This window comes from Vigna angularis, chromosome 1, assembly GCF_016808095.1.
Source record: "Vigna angularis cultivar LongXiaoDou No.4 chromosome 1, ASM1680809v1, whole genome shotgun sequence".
Classification (NCBI taxonomy): domain Eukaryota; kingdom Viridiplantae; phylum Streptophyta; class Magnoliopsida; order Fabales; family Fabaceae; genus Vigna; species Vigna angularis.
Genome location: NC_068970.1, coordinates 64,071,627 through 64,090,946, shown reverse-complemented (window position 1 = coordinate 64,090,946; position 19,320 = coordinate 64,071,627). Strand labels below are relative to the sequence as shown.

General features: G+C 31.8%; 2 protein-coding genes and 1 pseudogene across 6 annotated transcripts; 1 reads left to right on the top strand and 2 right to left on the bottom strand.

Moving 5' to 3' along the window:
• Positions 1-3,909: 3,909 nt before the first annotated feature.
• LOC108323146 (uncharacterized) lies at positions 3,910-5,458 on the bottom strand (annotated as a pseudogene).
• Positions 5,459-6,518: 1,060 nt separating this feature from the next.
• LOC108323156 (protein XAP5 CIRCADIAN TIMEKEEPER) lies at positions 6,519-7,289 on the bottom strand. 2 transcript variants are annotated; one of them, XR_001831650.2, is made up of 4 exons: positions 7,076-7,289; positions 6,921-6,986; positions 6,773-6,835; positions 6,519-6,703 (listed from the first exon to the last, which is right to left on the bottom strand). XR_001831650.2 is itself a non-coding variant. In XM_017555520.2 (3 exons), exons 1-3 carry the CDS (start codon positions 7,244-7,246, stop codon positions 6,830-6,832), a joined length of 243 nt encoding a protein of 80 aa, XP_017411009.1. In that variant the 5' UTR covers positions 7,247-7,289; the 3' UTR covers positions 6,519-6,829. The 2 variants fall into 2 exon arrangements, 1 of the variants encoding a protein (XP_017411009.1); XM_017555520.2 differs by having other exon boundaries at positions 6,519-6,835.
• A 1,827-nt stretch (positions 7,290-9,116) lies between these two features.
• On the top strand, positions 9,117-14,571 carry LOC108318785 (two-component response regulator ARR14). 4 transcript variants are annotated; one of them, XM_052873916.1, is made up of 5 exons: positions 10,055-10,155; positions 10,502-10,568; positions 13,684-13,823; positions 13,910-14,065; positions 14,131-14,571. In XM_052873916.1, exons 3-5 carry the CDS (start codon positions 13,700-13,702, stop codon positions 14,406-14,408), a joined length of 558 nt encoding a protein of 185 aa, XP_052729876.1. In that variant the 5' UTR covers positions 10,055-10,155; positions 10,502-10,568; positions 13,684-13,699; the 3' UTR covers positions 14,409-14,571. The 4 variants fall into 4 exon arrangements, with proteins under 4 accessions (XP_052729883.1, XP_052729879.1, XP_052729876.1 ...); XM_052873920.1 differs by having other exon boundaries at positions 10,056-10,155; positions 10,431-10,568; XM_052873923.1 differs by lacking the exons at positions 10,055-10,155; positions 10,502-10,568 and adding an exon at positions 9,117-9,206.
• The last annotated feature ends 4,749 nt before the right edge of the window (positions 14,572-19,320 follow it).

Sequence of the window (19,320 nt, the reverse complement as noted above, 5' to 3'; positions counted from 1 at the left end):
GGTATTATGAAATGAATTTACCATGAATACACTAAAGAACAAGATGAATACATAATTATAGAAGCATAAAAGCACATAATCATAAAAGCAAAAAAGCATTGATTTTAACACACTTTTCCTTGGAGTATTGAGGCCTATGTGAGCAAAGCAGTCTACATAAGAAGAATAAAAATCAGTAATCATTTAAGGGGGGAAATTTTATACTCACTCCTATATGTACTCTAAAACATTGGAGAAGATAACTTGCCTCAGAAACTCTTTTTCAACTACATGTCGGGGTATATAGTTGAATCTATAATGATTGAAACATATATTTCAAAGTTATTAAAGTTCAAACTTCATTATCTTGATGTCATTAGTAAGGATCAACTTATCAAAGTTGAAACGATAAATTAAAAGACAACATATCTAAAATTGTTTCTTTATCTGATAACATATGATTAGTTTCTGGACTAAATGATCAAGATCTATTGGGCTATTGGACATAGTAAATTCCATACAAAAGAATAAGAAAGTATACCACAAACATTTTTTCACAAGTATATTATAGCCTCCAATGAATGAGAAGGAAAGCTCAACCTATTTAATCCTTGGAATCAGCTTCGACACAAGATGCAAAGAAAACAACTAGGTGCCTGGAAGTTAAGAATTTGAGAGTCCAAGTTATCTTTTATAACAATCAGAATAACATAAACTTATCTTGAATAAATATTCATTAAATAGAATAATATAGGATTTACATTATAAGAACCATAATGAGATTATAGGTTATTATCTTCATGTAGATAAAAGGTCAAGATTGATGAAATAAAAACAAGTTACGTTGAGATCTTGGATTTTGTTAGAGGAAAGGAATAAGAGAGCAAATATATTGCTTTATTTCAAACAAATGAAAAGTAGATTTTATCAACCCTTGAAGATAACCTTCACTTTATAATGAGATCCAGAGCCACTGTCACTATAGTACAATATATACAAATGAATTAAATAAACAATAATTGGACTTTAACTTCGAATCACATTTAAAATATACTTCATGAGTTAGTACCCACACACCATAATCTATGTTTTGTAATGTATGGGAGAAAACAAAACTCATATTACACCTTTCTTTTTCTTTATATTTTGGTTGACAAAAGTAGTAATACATTTATTAGAAAATGAGAAAATTTACCTCATAATCAACCCCTTGAATATAGATGCAGTTCTGGTCTATTGTTGAGAAAGCCAACCCTTTTATTTGCAGTATTAATGAAATCAATTACAGTCATCTGTGGCTGCAATAATCAACAACTAACACAATAATAACATCAACAATAACCTTATCTTAGTAAGTGAAATCAATTATATGGATCACACACTAAGTTAAAAACGAAATTCTGAAGGATATTATTATCTACCGTGAAACCAAAAAAGTAATTTTATATAGAAGAATATTGACATCAATGTTCACCAAAAACAAAATTCCTTTTTTCATCCTTCTCCAGTTCTGGTTATCCTCCACCCACCTCGTAACCACCAATGGATGTCCAAATGTGATTCTTTCCAGTGAGCTTTTTTGGCCTCAACCTACATCGGTGCTGCGAGGAAATGAAGTTATAATATGTCATTGGAATCAACAAAGAATAATAAAAAGGTACAAATTAGAGAAGTTGGGATAAAAAGAAGTGAAAATGAATTCTGAAGGTTAACATTGAAATCCCAAATTAGGAGAGAATAGATAAAGATATCATCTCACGCTTGCGAAGGGAGGTGATGGAATAAGCTCCGAGAAGAACCCCAAACGAACATGCTATGGACTCCTTCGAAGCTCCCTCAAAGAGTGAAACGCAGCGGAATGATACGAATAAAAGAGCAAATGAACCAAAACTGTGAATGAAGCAAGGAAACCCTAAATCGAACGGTGAAAGAACCTTAAAACACTAGGTTAACCGATTAAACGGTGGAAAGTGTTTAATCGAAGCAAAAGAGTTAAACGGTTAAAATCAAAGAAAAAGATGAAAGATGAGGGAAACCCTAGCGGAGGCCATAGATCGAAGAACTCATCGGTGAAGATGGTGTTTCTAAGGCCGAAATAGCTGAAATAAAGTAGAAATGTGAGGAGAAAAGGTGGATATGTGAAGAACTGTGGCTGTTGCAGGAGAGAGAAATCGAGGTATGGTTTGATGGCGATGCTTCGCAAGAATGAGAGAAGCAACGCGAAACTGAAAATGAGGTGCAAGCACTGACGCAAGCACAATGAAGATGTGGCAAAGGAGATCGCTGACGCGAGCAGAATGAAGATGTTGCAAAGGAGAGCGTTGACTCGAGGTGTGGTTTGTTGGTGATGCCTTCAACAACACCATCACTTCTCTCTCCAGAACTTCTGGCGAAGCATTAAACCTAGCCACGACCGTACTAATTTCTAGAAGGAGGCTGGTTTCCTAAACCCTTATAGGTGACCGCAATTACTGAACTTTGGTCGGCCGATGAGCAATGATGGAGAAGACAACGCAATAATGACTTGCTTCACTAAGAACTATTAGGTTTGATAAATGTAATGCAGGTTTGGGATCAATGCAAAGTGAAATTTGAGAGCAAGCACGAAGTAAAATTTAGAGGCAAATCGAAATTGAAATTTGGGGATGAATTTGTACCTTTAAGTGAAACTGAAAATATAGGAGGGGGGAGAAAATTTTGGAAAATACGAGAGTAAATAGGAAAAAGGGGGAAATTTTGAAAAATATAAGAGTAAAAAGATGCTGAAATAAAAAGAAGCTCGAAAACGTAAAAACACTCCGACTAAGAAGGATTGAAAACCTCTTTTCAAATCAGTTTTAATAGTATATTTTAAAAAATGTTATTTATTGTAACATAATATATAGCGCTTTTTTAGAAAAATGCTATCTATTATTTTATGAATTAAAAAAATAATATTAAATAGTTATAGATAGCGCTTATTTAAAAAAACGCTATCTATTGTCATAGTTATAGATAGCGTTTTTTTAAACAAGCGCTATCTATTGTTCCACACATTAATAGATAGCGCTTATTTAAAAAAGCGCTATCTATTAAGCGCTATTTATAGCTAATTTTGTAGTAGTGGTGGAATTTAAAAAATAATTGGGTCGAAAAAGAAAAAACTGATAAAGAAATAAAAAAAAACATGAAACGACAAAAAAAATAAACCTATTTTCCGACCCTATTTTGAAAGTGTTCAATGTTTCTTCTATTCTAATTTGACTTAAATATTAATTTGGCTTTTGTTTTTTTTAAAGTGGATTTTGATTTTTGTTAATTTTGTTTAATTTAGTATTAACATGGTTCAAAATAGATGATGAAATGTGAGTAGGATGTCTATTTAAATGGTATTAGTAAAAAAGATTAAAATAAATTACATGGGTTAAATATGTTTTTAGTCCCTCAACTATCAAGCGATTTTGTTTTTCGTACCTATTTCAAACTTTGTACGTTTTGATCCCTCTCCTTAAGAAAATCATAATTTTTGGTCCTCAAAAACTAACGCCGTTAAATTTAATCTGACGTGACTAACGGTGTGCCACGTTCTGTCATGGTAAAAATTGAAAATCTATACAAATAGTCTGAGCTGGCTAACGACCCTCCTCCCTCTCTCGACCTCCACCCCCGACACCACCACCTCTGCCTCGATCTTTCACCTCAGCCCCGCCGCTCTCCACCGCCCTTCGGCGACCTCCGCTGCCCTCCGTTTTTTCTATCAGTTTTGCCAAATGAAAGTGTCTTTATTTCATGGTATTAATTGGGATGTAATAAAGAAAATTGAAGAAGAAGATAAAAACAAGGTGGTGAGAAAGAGACGTTACTGCCTCAGTTTTTAAGGTGATCTTTATCACACCTGAGGGAGAAAATCTGGAAAAAAGGGAAATTTATTGCCAGGGGGTTAAGGGAAATTTACTCCGCTCCACCTCTCTGCAGTTCATCAGCATCGGTCATGGGCATCATCGGGTGTACGGGAACCAGGTCGGAATTTGGCACGGCATGATACATGTGTTGTTTCAAACCGTCGAGAACCACTGAGGCGGAAGGATTGTAAGGTTGCAGTGGAGTCATCTGCCAACGCCTGCACCATATACTTGACCCGAACCCGGAATCAAATGATGGTAGTCGATGGGAACCTGAGATGGCACCACTGCATGGTATGGTTGTTGAACGTAGGAGTAAGGTGTCTACTGCATATTAACCGACACAGTTCCCGGTTGAACCGGACTGGGAACATAGAAAACAGGAACTGGGTTTACTGTATGACCAGAATATGCAGATTCTTGGGGGTAGTGGACTACAGGGTTACTCGGGTAGAGGTTTAGGTTGAGGTTGGGTTGCGGTTCCGTTTCAGGTTCCATTTGATTTTCCTTGGAGTCCGAATCAGCAACAGAGTTTGAAAGTTTAGTCTTTGCTGAGGGAAGGTTCAGAAGAGAAGGAACGCAGGGCGCTGATGAGGTGAAACAGTACGGTGAGGAAACAACCGGGGCGGGAGAACCCGAATCCGAAACGGAAACGTTGTCTTGGAGAACGGGTCGGTCCTTGGGTCGTGGGTCGCGTTGGTGTGTGTCGTCGGAGTTGTCTAATCCGAAGAGGTAATCGGGTACTTTCGAGACCATGGAAAAGGCTTCAGAGCGGCCACGCTTGAGACCCGAAACGCCACCGTTTAGTGCGTCGAGGAACCAGTTCTCGCGTTTGGCTGAGCCGTTCAATAGCGAGGTGATGCTACTGGTTCGAGAGTCTTCCCCTTCGGGGAAGAGGAAGAGCCGAAGTCGCGCCGATCGCGGGTTCTGATTCTGTGTCACGCGGTCAATGGCGTTGTGATATGCGTGGATGGGTTTCTTCTTTGGAGCGCGATTTAGGGTTGAGTTTAGTCATGGTTGGCGACGACGGCTTGCGTGAGAGGTTGGTGGTGGCGAGCTTGCGTGAGGACGAAGTTGAAGGGGAAGGTGGTGGTGGAAGAGGAAAGAAGGAGAAGAGGGTGGTGAATAGTGGCACACCGTGAACGTGGCACAAGATTATTGTGAAAGCTGGTATCATGTGTGGCATACCGTTAGCCACGTCAGCGTCAGATTAAATTTAACGGCGTTAGTTTTTGAGGACCAAAAGTTATGATTTCCTTAAGAAGAGGGATCAAAACGTACAAAGTTTGAAACAGGGACGAAAAACAAAATCGCTTGATAGTTGAGGGACTAAAAACATATTTAGCCCAAATTAAATTAACAAGAATTAAGACTTTCTAAAAAATTAACCAGATTAAAAAACTAAGACTTTATGAAAATACTTAACTAAAAAAATCAAATTAGTATATAAGACTTTCGCTTTCTGGTACAAAATTTATTTTAGGAGGATGGATAAAGCCTCTTTTAATATCTGTTCATGATTTATAATATCTTCCATTTGACATCTAAAAGAGAAGACTTTCGATATCAAAAAAATATTTTTCCCTTACTTTATACATACTCGTGAGCCGTCACCAATATCAACTATCAATTAATTTTGATATCATTGTGAAGTTTTATTTTGCAAACAAACATATATTAAAAATCAAAACACTACTTTCAATTTAAAATATTAAAATAATGAATTTTTGAACTTATGCTTTTATATATATATAAAAGATATTTTACTCATTTTTATATGATTTAAGATTTTAACTCACCTTAAATTCCTAATAATACAATAATGTTTTTATCCTTATTTTCATCAATGAGGAATTATTTTTATATGGACATCAATTTTCTATTTTTTGTTTTATAGAATCAAACGATCAGGTTGAATTATTCACACCTAAAGGTCAACCTTGTTTCTTAAAGTGATCTTAGTTATAATATTAAGTTTTACATATATAGTTTATGTATCAAATTACCTATCTAAGTAAGTAAGTTTTCAAACAAATATCATATTAATTTAAGTCATTCTAAAACTTAATATAACGTGTACAATTTGATTAGATATACTTTCATGCCACTAGGTAGGAAGAAGGAAATAATTACATTGAATACGATGTTAGAAAAAAAAATAAAACAAAAAATTAGATAATTATCTTATAGTGGTAAATTATCTATAACTCAGCTATTATATCACACACCTTATAAAAGTGTATCGAAGTCAATTTATTTATTAGTACGATATTTTAAAATTCAAAAACATTGATAACATTATCAATTTTTTACCGCAAACAGTTTCAATTCAAACGATAGCATATTATCTCTTGAATTTTAAATTTTTCACGACTTGAAAAAGAATTTTGGAGTTAAAAAAATGTTGATTTTTTGAACGCCACGTGTTGAATTGAAATGCAAAATTGAGACGTCACCCTACCTTCATAAAAAGTAAGATTGATTCACTTATCTTGAAACATGTTGGATAAGATGCATTATAGACTAAATTTTATTATTTATATTTGTCTATTTGACCATTTAGATCTTGAAACATGTTGATAAAATTCATGTTGAAACATGTTGGATAAAATTCATGTTGAAACATGTTGGATAAAATTCATGTTGAAACATGTTGGATAAAATGCATACCCTAACTATTTTATTTTGAGTAATATGTGTCTATTTGACCATTTAGATCAATACCTGATTACATTTCTTGAATAGAAATTTATGTTTCATATTCACTATTTATTTTTTTACGCTTTTTACGCTTGCCCTTGATCTTCCTCTTTTTACGCTTTTCTAATTGAAGCTCCTCCTCCCTGTTTGAAGATTGTGAATACGTAATTATAAACAAAGAAAAAAGGGGAAAAAATGGGGAGAAGACGAACTCTTGCTGCTGCTTCTGAAGTTTCTCCTTCTCTTCTTCCTCTATTTTTCTCTGAATATTAACTCTTTACAATTAACAAATAAAAGAACAAACATAACATCAGTCACACCCCAGTATGCCATGAAAAAGTAAAGAAAACGATCGCATACCTTCTCCACATACTGCTCTCTGGTGACCAAACCCACGGTTTCTTTTTTGAAGGCGGTCTCTAGAATCTGAAATTCAAGAAAAGTTAAAATGATTGTCAGATTAAAAAAGCGCAACCCTAGACGAAGAAAGGACAGAAATTGGAAGAACATGGTACCTCGGAAGCGCTGGAACCGAATTGGAGGAGACCGAGTTGGCCCTTGGCGGAGGCAGACTTGGTTTTGAGTTCTTGGATTTTGTGACGCTCCGCTTCTCTCTGCTTCTCCAACCGTCGAATCCTCACCGCGTCTTGGGCGGTGCCCACGTCCCCGTCACCCATACCCGACATCCTCTTCTTGGCTCCTCAACTCAGACTCGTATTCAAAGACCAAGACAATAAATGTTTTTTTAATTTTTTCTTTTTCTTAATAAAGAATTTCAATTTTGATTTAAAATTTAATAATAATTTAATTTAATTTAAAATTTCATTATTATTTAAAATATATTTATATCTTAGTAATTATTAAAATATAATTTTTATTTTAATAATTATTTATCTATATCCAAATCCATATAAACAATTTTTTTTATTTTGTTTTCTATTTTATATTTAATATTTAATATTTATTTTATTTTATTTAATATAATTTAATATATTTAAGTATATTAAATTAATTTTATATTATTATTTTTTAAATTTGTTTTTTAATTTTTTTAATTTTTATTATTTCTATTTTGATTTTAATTATTTTTAATTTTATTTATAATATAATTATTATAATAATAAAATTTATATTTTAATAATTACTAAGATACAAACCTATATTAAATAGTATTCAAATTTTAAATTAAATTAGATTATTGTTAAATTTTAAATCTAAAAATGAATTTTAAAAACATTTATAAATTCTGTTAAAAAATATAAAATAATTTTAATAAAAAAATAATTTAAAAAAATATTTATTAAGATTAAAAATAGAATTATTCAAAAAAAATTAAAGGGGTAGGTGAGATGTTATCACCATTCTCAACGTCCTCACCACTATTATCAACATTCTCCACGTTCTCACCTTCAGCAACTAACAGAAAGAAACGAGTCTTACAACGATGGTTTGGGTTAAATTTTTCATAACAATATAGCAAAGCGCTTTTTCACGATGAACAGTGATCTCAGCTTGAGATAAGTGTTTATAGCAGGTATTGGCAGGAGCTAGCACAAAAGGAATTGGTGTGCGGGCTGTCACGGAGGTTGAAGAAGGCATTATAGAGGATGATGAGGAAGAAATTGTGGTAGGGGTTCCAATTCTGCTGTATTTAGATGAGTAATGATTATATAAGACACCTAAATATTTAAAAAAAAATACAAAAATTTATCTTTTTATGATTATTTTACCTTTGTGTTCTATTTCAAATGAATGTGATGTTGAATCATATTAATTTAAGAATTGGTTCATGAAATTTAAAGTATAATTTTAATATAAAGATTCTAATGTGATAGATTATTAGAATATAAGGTATTAAAGTTATATGATTATTTTAGAGTTGTTAAAATTAATCTCTCTTTTCTCACTTCAATAAAGGGTATTTTGGTATTTTACTAAAGTTGGTTAAATATCATAAAAGAGGAAAAATGTTTTACTACCGTTGACACGTTAAGTTTGTGAAAAGTGAAAGAAAAAAGTAATGTTCTCAGAAAGAACAAGAAACTGTGACTTTGGCAGAGAAAAACATCCTCGACAATTTCTATATCATCGTCAAGGAAGAATCAAAGAGGAATAAGAGAAGGGAGAACAATTGAAAGGAAGCAACTATAAAATGGATTCAGATAAGTTTTCTTATACTATGTATGTGAGAATAGTGAGAATTATGAAATTTAAGATCCTATATGTTTTTATTCAATTGAAAATTAAAGAAATTCCTTACATGTAAAAGTGTGTCATATATCATTAGTCATAATATTATAAAATTTTGAATATCTAGCCCATTGCATCTGTGCCCTCAAAACTTGGTATGTCGATCTTCATATACGGACTTTGGGGTGGATGCCTATTTACTCCTTGGACTTGCAGAAATTTACCGCAAAACGGAATAACTGAGGCAGTTGATAATATTAGCTATTGGGCTTACTGTCTTGCGGCCCAGCCCGTTGTTTTTCCCCTTTATTTTTTCTCTCTTCCGGTTTAACTGTAACACACGTTTCATTTTTACAATAATACACTTTTATGTTCTAGACATCCATCTCTTTCTTTCTCTATGCAATTTTTCTTTTCACTGTGCATAGGGTTGGATTACATGTTCTCCTCCTTAAGGTATGACTTATGTGCTTCCTTCTTCGATTGCAAATATCTTAAATGATCTATCTTTACTCTGCATATTTCTTCTATTATCTTGATATGGTATCAGAACTCTTCTTTTGAAGTGCTCTGCTGCGTAACTTTGTTTCTTCTTTCCCCTTTCTTGTCGTTCTTTCTTTCTTTTTGGTTCTTGCTTGAGTCATGGCAGAAGAGAGTTTCCTCCACAATTATTTGTACCTTCATCCCGGTGAGAACCCAATCACGACTCTTATTTTACCGGTTCTTGATTACACAAATTATTATTCTTGGAGTCGCTCAATGTTAACTGTCCTTAGCGCTAAAAACAAAATCGAATTCGTTCTTGGCAATGTTCGGTCCCCTGACAAAGATAAGCCAGAGCATGCTGCCTGGAATCGTGAAAATAATCATGGATCGTCCACTCTGTTTCCATGTCCATTAGACAAAGCGTCATATGGATGAACAACGCCTCAGAGATCTGGAACGATCTAAAGAACAAATTTTCTCAAAGAAGTCTTTCTCGCCACTAATGGAAAAATAGCATACTATGACAGACATATTATGATGGATGAAAATTATCCATCATAATAGATTGATCGGTGACATAATTATAATAAAAGTTAAATATATTATGACGTATTTTTGTACTAACAGTCATAATATAAAACGTGATGATAAACTTTTAAATAAATTTAAAACATATTATTTAATAGTTATAAACATCTGTCATAATATAAAATGCAATAGCAAAATAAGTTCAAAATTTATTATTACAAAATGATGAACACCTGTCATAAAGTTAAAATTTTCTTAATGTATTATGATGATATCTCTCTCATTTTCCATTTCCCTTAGTCCCGCTGTCTCACTATTGCCTCTAATTTTTCTTCATTCTCGCACTCTTCTTCCACTAGAGCATTTTCTTCTTGAGAGCTCACCATCAACCGTAAGCTTTGTTTCTCTTCACAGATTCATCATCTTATTTCATATTTCTTCATTGTCTCAGCCTATTCAACGACAAATTTCCTCTTCCACCGATTATTTTCATCTTCTTCTAGGGTTTCGTCATCCTTTCACCATTTTCTTCAAGTTTCACCGATTAAATCCTCTTTTGGTCCGTTTAAAAGCTTTTCCTTCGATTGAAAACTCATTTCCACCGTTCAATCTCGTTTTCGAACCGATTAATCGGTTCATTTTGAGTTTCTCCTCGTTTTCGAACAGATTAGGTTTTGGTAGAATCTCTCTCGATCTCTAATTCCTCATTATTCTGCTGCGTTTCATTCTCGGAGAAGCTTCAAGGACCTTTAAATCAGCTCGCGTCGCGCGTTCAGTCTTCTTCCTTGGAGCCTCTTCCATAAGGTGGTATTCAAAGCTCTGGTTTTTTCACGTGCTTCAAAAGCTAAGAATCTCTCTCCTTTGTGTCGTGTTTTCATTTGATTCATTATTGTGTTGACACTGTTTTGCGTCTCTGTTTTGTTGTTTTTCTCTGATTCATATAATGTTGAAGTTTTATTGGCTTGTTTTGTCTTAATTCTGAGTATTATATGTTAATTATGCTCATAAACTATTTGTTTAAATGTCTAAGAGAGCTAATTTGAGATTGTTCATTCTTGATAACTTATTACTCTCATATTGATAATCAGTGGAATATATAGCTTTGGTTCTTTTTTTTCTCACTTGCATTGTCTAGAACATCAGTTTTTGTTCAATGTTAGGTTCTTGCATTAAAGTATTTGCATTCCCTACATGGTTGAAAACAGACTGGGGAAAGCTTGGTCTTGGTGCAAAGATGGTATTGATTGAGGAGAAATAGGTTCAGGGATTGAGAAAATGTTTAACATCATTGAGATTAGAACTAAAAGATGGGATTGGTAGTTTTCAATGTTTGGTTCTTTGGTAACCATTGGTGCAATGCTTGGTGCTATGACCAGTGGTCGGATTACAGATTTTATTGGCCGGAAAAGCGTATGTGAAATCTAAATGCCTAAAAAACAGAATCTATGTTTCGAACCATGTATTAATTATGCATGTAACATGTTATGTTGGTTAATACTTTTTTGAATGAATAATATATATATATATATATATATATATATATATATATATATATATATATATATATATATATATATATATATATATATATATATACTACGAAAGGACTTGTGTTTCTGCATTGCCATTCAAATATAAACTGTTATGTGTGATGATTTCTTGACTCTAATAATATTGTTTAAAATTCATATGAAAGATGAGTTCTATTCACAATATCAGGCACATAATGCATAATAAAATGTTAATGAGGATTTCAACAGGTTTTTACAATACATTAAAATTTGATGAGAAAATGAGAAAGAAACACTGGAATGGTAAAATCTACAAAATAATAATCATGGGAAGTGGTAAAAGATGGCACTGAAACTTAAATACGAAAAGAATGACACATTTTACATTGAATTGAGTCAAACATAATGAAACTACGTTTGAAACTTGTTATCTTTGTGATGTTATTGACATTGATTGAAACACCTACAGAGTCTATAAATTAGATGGTTTATTATAAAAGCTTTAAATAAACAAAGACATCCATTATAATATATTTCGATTTCATGACATCTTTCACCAAATTAAAATTAATGTTTGTTGTTTTTTTTAAAAGTTATGGTGAGATGGAATTAATGGAAATCGAAATAAGACCAACATGATTCATAACCTCTGATTGAGACTCTCACAGAATAATTGAGACAAATTCTTGATGCCTTTATTATTCTCTGTATACCAGCGGCTACATTAGGGTTTGCTAGAGCCAGAAACCCTCTTCATATTTGTTCTGATGATTGATTTACTTTTTCCTTCTTGCACAACGAATATCTCAAATTACACGTAACACTCCAATCACTTAAGAACAACAACAAAAAAAAACAATAGTGGCTTTTGAATCTTCTTTTGGTCTTTTGATTGATTTTCGTGGGGAAAGAAAGTTTGGTATGTGGGATAAAGATGTGGAGTATATATAAATGATGATGGAGTGGGTGTGTTAGAGTAATAGAGTGAGTAGTTGGTTAAACTTTGTAACTCAACCTGCTTTAGGAATTTTACCAAAATTGAAAATACTTTTAAGTTTGCCAAACTAATAATAAGTAGATTAGTAGTGAGTTCTAAAACTAACTTTTTCATTTTAAATTTAATGGGCTTAATGAGAAATTAAGGGAAAGTGTTCTGACCATGGACAAACCTTTGGTGGATCTTTCTAAGTTTCATTTGTCATCTATCTTTATAGACCCCTCTTTTTAAGCCTACTTAAAGTTTCCTTTGCTAAGCACGCAGCTGCTTCTTGTGGATCCTTAGTGTCTTATGAGATTCACAGCCTCTTTTTCGCCACCTCCAAAACATATATTGAAATTCATGATCCTCTGTTTTCTAATGACCAAGTATTAGAAGTTACTTAATATTCTTGGACTTACCTCCCATGGCTTGCTAGGATGAAAAATTCAGTATCACAAGCTTTTCTCCATTAATCACAAATCAGTTCTGCAAAAACAATTTTGCAATTTTGCAGATGTTATGCTGTATATCATCATAACAGCATACATCATAAATGATACAAAATCAATTGATATATATATACACACAAACATTTAGAACGCTCACTGCTAGAGAACAATAATCAGCCAAATATTCTTATAAGGCATAAGACGAAGGTTCTAGGATGCCAATAATTTGTCATGTACATTGGGTCATTAACTATGTATCCACTGTGTCAATGCCACAAAAGAAAGAAAGAAAAGATTGTAAGGACATTGTCAGGATCAAAATTTAAATGCATGCATATATATAATACTATGTCATTGGTTCGTTTTTAATATGATTTTTAAAATTCCTAAACTAACTAAAAATTGAGAGGTCCCCTTATTTTATCCAAATTTGAATATTTTCTCTGTTTTTTTTGTTATGAAGACAGTGGTTCGTTTCTTTAATTTATACAATGAAGCGTTAAAAGATCCTTCTACTTAGTATATTTTTTTATGGAGATTTTAGTAATTGTTTCTGATATCTTTTTAAGTTAATGTTAAGTTAGAGGTGGATATTGGATGTAGACTAGTTAAACTATACCTTTAAAATTTTGGACCTTTTATTGTATTTTTCAGAGATTACAATTTAATATAAAATGTATAAGTTTTAATAAATATTTTATTACTAATTTTTAATATTTAATTTTGTAAATTTTATTATTTTAATTTTAAAACCATTCTTATTTTATATTTTTATCCAATTAGTTGAGAATTTGTTAATGTGTGGTGATGTGATCTCTGAGATGCTTTTATTGTGTAAATGAAATATGCATTTTAACATGAATCCAACAAAGCTTGTATTATTAATTAAAATATTATTATATATATTGTTGTTTGGATTTTGTTATACCATGCCATATGTATTTATTTCTTTCCCTTGCTTTCTCCATTCCTGATATAAGGTGATAGTGGAGAGTGATGGCCGAAAGTTCTTCAATTGACCCGCCTGAATTTCCATCAAATTTTAATGTCCTTGCCATTGATACTGACCTCAAAGTTCTTGAATTCATCGAGAAATCATGCAACAAGAATTCTCATCAAGGTTAGATATATACAATATTTTATTCGTTATCATTCTTTTAAGAGAAATATTTGTGTTTTTTTCTTATGCTTTTGAGCTGTGTGCAGTTAAGATATGCTCTAAATCTACAAGTGCGGTCGATCTTTTGCTGAAAAAAGAAATAGACTTTCATTTGATTATCATGGAACTCCATATGCCATTGATTGATGGCTATGAATTTCTGGAAATTCTCGATGATGAAGCAATTGATGTTCCTTTCATCAGTAAGTAACTAATCTTTTACCTTTTTACTTAAGTTTTCAACTTTTGACTGTTTAACCATCTGCAGTGATGTCTGAGGACTGTACTCCTCTTTCCCAAGAGAAGGCTTTTAGACTTGGAGCTTGCGATTATTGGATTAAACCCTTCTTCTTTGAGTATGAGTCTTTGTTCGAGAATAGGAATTTGTGGTCACCTATGATTCGACATCATTTCTACTTCAGGCGCATAGGGATAAATATTGATAGCTTGAAAGGTGATGAAAAAGGTGATGAAAAAGGAGAGACAGGTTATAATTCTGATGGAGAAGCGGAAGCCGATGATGATACTCCCCATAAGAAAGAATAGCCTAGTAGATTGCAAAAAATATGCTTAAGAAGTCAAAAAGCTGCCGCAGCTGAATAAAAAGACTGAATAGAGAGACTGAATAAAGAGACTAAGAATATAAAATTACTATTACTATTAAAATAGTTCCTTTCTTTCATTAATACATTGTTATTCTTAGTGCGAATAGTTTCTTTAATTTTCTACCGTACATGTTTTAATGAAAATTTAAATCAATAATTCAAATTATTATATTGAAAGTATATATATATATATATATATATATTTTTGAGAGAGGTAAAGGTGAAGGTGAGAGGTGGGGTGAGGTAGTAGGAAGAATGTTTAATATTTTTTTGATTACTCACTAATTGTTTTCATTTTGCCCATAAATATAACCAATAGGAACAATGTTTAATATTTTTTTGGTTACTCACTAATTGTTTTCATTTTACCCATAGATATAACCTTTCTTTTTAAAATGAATTGAGAAATCGTGCTTCTATCCAAACTCAATAAAATAGTGTAATTAAAATAGAAAGATAAAAGAAAAACAAAATTATTACATAAATTTGTTTATATTAATTATATTACATAATTATTAAACTCATATTCTACCTCTAAACTAACAAAAAAAATGAGATAATAAAATCTAAGTCGTGTAACAAATTTTAGCTCAACGAATAGTATGGAGTATAATAGCTAAAGGAACAATATAAAATGAAATTAATATTTCAAACCAATTTTAATAGCTCAACGAATAGTATGGAGTATAATATACAAACTATCCAATTTTCGAATAAATTTGTGTGTTAAAACTACACCTAAATACTTTTCTTATAACTTTTAAAAATAAATAAATTTCACGACAATAAAATAAAATTTAATCATATATTTATACCAAAACAACGTAAGAGTGAAACTATATGGGATAATAATCAAGCAAGTATATAATGTAGGACATTAATTAAATTTTAAAACAATAAATAACCAAAATAAAAACACAAAAAAATAAAAACTAACAAAACCAAAAGTCATAAAAATATAAATTAAAAAACACATAAAAATAATTAAATTTATTGAAATTCATGATCCACTGTTTTCTAATGACCAAGTATTAGAAGTTACTTAATAATCTTGGACTTACCTCCCATGACTTGCTAGGATGAAAAATTTAGTATCACAAGCTTTTCTCCATTTATCACAAATCAGTTCTGCAAAAACAATTTTGCTTTTATATATATATATATAAACATTTAGAACGCTCACTTGTAGAGAACAAATAATCAGCCAAATATTCTTATAAGGCATAAGACGAAGGTTCTAGGATGCCAATAATTTGTCATGTTGTCAACACCCAATTTCGTCCGGATGGACTAATTGTTTTGTTTTATTTTCATCATAAGTGTAAAATAAAAAAAATAAAATATAATAAAATAATAATAATAAAAAAAGAAAGCATTCGTCCTCTGCAGTGCGTTCCTATTCTCTATATCTTTATACCGTTCATCCTCTAAATTATGCGACCGTTACCCTCTACCATGGTGACCGTTCGTCGTGCACAACTGTTCGGCTTCTCTACATTGAACTACCGTTTGTTTTTGATCAATTTCACAGCCTGTTCGCTTCTCTTCTCCAAATTTTGTTTGACGATCGGTTCCTTCCCCTACATGCGAACGTTCGTTCCTTATTGAATAATATCACAGATGTTCGGCTTTTCGTCCATCCTTGACCACATTTCAGCACTCGGTCGTTCGGCCTCACATGTCTTCGGCCATTACGCCACTACCGCTCGGCCATGCAAGGTCTCACGTGTTAACACATTCAACCGTTCGACCGTTCGATCTCAATGACGCTCGTCGTTCATGCTCAACCGTTCGGTCATTCGGTTTCATTGACGTTCGGCTATTCTCATTCACGACCGTTCAACCATCCATACATTTAGGACGTTCGGCCTTTCATAGTTTCAACCGTTCGGTTATCCACAAGCTTTCCAACTGTTCGGCCGCTCGTCCTAAATCGTTCGGCCATGGACGTTCGGCAATTTTCAGCCTCCAGCGTTTGTTCGTTCAGCCTTGTAGTGTTACCGTTCGTTCTTTAATTTTGTCAAACCGATACCTGTTGCTCTAAGGTAGGGAGCGTTCGGTCTTGGTGTACTAGTGATGACTAGTGTTCAGTTTTGAGCGTTCGTCCTAGTATCGCATGATCTCTAGCCGTTCAGCAAATAACGTTCGATAGTGTTCTTGTTCAGCAAATAACTTTCGGTCTTGATGTGTTGAACGTTCGGTCTTGATGTTGTTATTCTCATTTGAATGCTCGGTCTCCTGTCTCTCTTCAGCGTTCGTACGATGCTTATTTTCGTCCAGCGTTTGGTTTTTGGGCGTTCGACCCGTTTTGGTTTGATCATCAAAATGGCGTTCGGTAAATAGTTTTGGTTTAATTTAATATATTAAATTAAATAATTTTAAGTTTTAAATAAAAAAAATTAAAAAATTTATTAAACGGTCGTTAATATTAAAATCCATTAAAAATGTTAAGAAATTTTGATAAGCAGAATTTTATTAAGAAAGAGAAAAAATTAAAAAAAAATTGTTAACATTAGTCATGGAATTTTTTTGAAAAATTGAAGTTGCATTATGAAATCTTGGAAATGCATATGGAAACGTTCCTGCAATGTTAACTTGCAATTTATGAGCCACTTCTTGACCCCTTTGAAGATAGGCCTAGCATACAAAACCTCCATGAAGTAGGGAGGATGACTCCCTACACCACCACACATTCCTCTCTGTATCATTATATTTTTTTTTAAATTTCAAAATTATCCTTTATATTTTAAAATATCCTACACCTCCTCCTTTTCTCTTGAACAGATGTCGACATCCGTTGAAGAAAAAATTCTTAAACGGATGTCCCACATCCATTTAGTATTTTTTTTAAGTTTTTAGTTTTTTTAAATTTTTAAATTAATATAAATATTATTTAATTTTTTTTAAATTATTACTTAATTATTTATAAATTAATTTTATTTTATTTAATAAAATAATTATTATAATTTAATTTATGTATTATTATTTTAAATAATAATTAAAATCCGTGAAGTTTTTTTCTTTTTAGAGTTTTTAGTTTTTTATTTTATTATATTTTATATTAATATATAAATATTATTTAATTTTTTTAAATATTATTTAATTAATTATAAATTAATTTTATTTTATTTAATTAAATAATAATTATTAATTTAATTTATGTATTATTATTTAAATAATAAAATAGTTTTTAAAAATTTATTAAAATTGATGTGGGCAATGTCCATGAAGTTTTTTCTTTTTAAATTTTAAATTTTAAATTTATTATATTTTAAATTAATATATAAATATTATTTAATTAATTTAAAATTATTACTTAATTATTTATGAATTAATTTTATTTTATTTAAAAAAATAATTATTATTAATTTAATTTATATACTATTATTTAAATAATAATCAAAATAGTTTTAAAAATTTTATTAAAACGGATGTGGCAATCCGTTAACGGATGTTGCCACATCCATTGAGAATTTATTTTTTTTAAAATAAAAACAAAAAATTAAAATATAAAATATGTGAACGGACAATTAAAATATAAAATATGTGAACGGACGGATGACCATCGATTGTCCCCACACATCACCACCACGCTTTTCAGTGTACTTTATACTCACTCGCACACTTTCTAGAAGGTCACCCATCCCTAAAATGCTCCAGGCCAAGCACGCTTAACCATGAAATTCTTATGGGTCAGACTACCGAAAAGAAATGCATTTTGATGATATGAGTAGTCAAATCAATTCCTTTAACCTATCTTTCAACTGTATAGTCCCATACCTTCACCACCACCTTTTCTCCCTCCACCTCCCCAATTTATTTGATTATGCACCTCGGGTTTTAGTTGCCATAAAATTATATGCATTTACTTTTTGTTTGATTGTTTGTAGTGTACAATGAAAAATTAATGTATTTTCATGTGCCTCCTACTCCATCTGGGACTCTCTCACGTGGTCTTCATCAGAGATTATAATTAAATTACAGTACATTACCATGTTGAATTTTTTTTCTTCTCTTGTTCTGAATGCCCTATAAAGTCAAATTGCATTGTACTTTTCTAAATTTAAGTAATTTATTGTTGCATTTAAAAAGTTGTTCTGCTAATCTTTATATAATCTGCTTTCCTAAACGTAAAATGAAGTATTAATGTTATCCGTTTGGCCAAACTGACATGAAACAAGCCACCTGCGATGGAGATGAAACAAGCCGCAACGAAACCAAATCTACGCTCCTCAACGAAATCAGATCCACGCTCCTCTTTTACGCTCCTCCACAACCAGGAATCAACATCAATGGAAGTAATGAACGGAAAAGAAAGAGAAGGGAAGAATGAGCGAAAAAGGGAGAGAAGGAAGAACAAAAACTCAAAACGGAAATGGAAAGAGAAAAGAGAATCCATGAGAGATATGGTGGTGGGGTGCAATTTGCGTGAGTGATTAAGTGAGGTAAAATTAAGGTTTTAAAATATATTAAAAAATTCTAAATGGTAAAAGTAAATAAATTTTAACAGAAGGATAATTTTGGAAATAAAATAAATTGGAAAAGTGGAACGAGAAAGGGGTGATGGTGGAGGGAACAACCCCCTACTTCTCATGCCCTATGGGCCTCCTAACCCAGCCCATAACCAAAAAGAAAAAAAGAAAAGATGATAAGAAAAATAAAAAATAAATGAAACGAAAATAAAAATAAACCTATTTTTCGACCCTATTTTCAAAGTGTTCAATGTTTCTTAATTTTAATTTGACTTAAATATTAATTTGGCTTCTTTTTTTGAAGTGGATTTTGATTTTTGTTAATTTTGTTTAATTTAGTATTAACATGGTTCAAAATAGATGATGAAATGTGAGTAGGAT

Excerpts from the sequence above, each read along its gene's own strand:
- LOC108323156 (XM_017555520.2), bottom strand. The coding sequence starts at position 7,246 with ATGTCGGGTATGGGTGACGGGGACGTGGGCACCGCCCAAGACGCGGTG. Across the intron at positions 6,987-7,075 it reads TCGGTTCCAGCGCTTCCGAG|ATTCTAGAGACCGCCTTCAA; the intron begins GTACCATGTTCT and ends CTTGAATTTCAG.
- LOC108318785 (XM_052873923.1), top strand. The coding sequence starts at position 13,700 with ATGGCCGAAAGTTCTTCAATTGACCCGCCTGAATTTCCATCAAATTTT. Across the intron at positions 13,824-13,909 it reads CAACAAGAATTCTCATCAAG|TTAAGATATGCTCTAAATCT; the intron begins GTTAGATATATA and ends AGCTGTGTGCAG. Across the intron at positions 14,066-14,130 it reads AATTGATGTTCCTTTCATCA|TGATGTCTGAGGACTGTACT; the intron begins GTAAGTAACTAA and ends AACCATCTGCAG.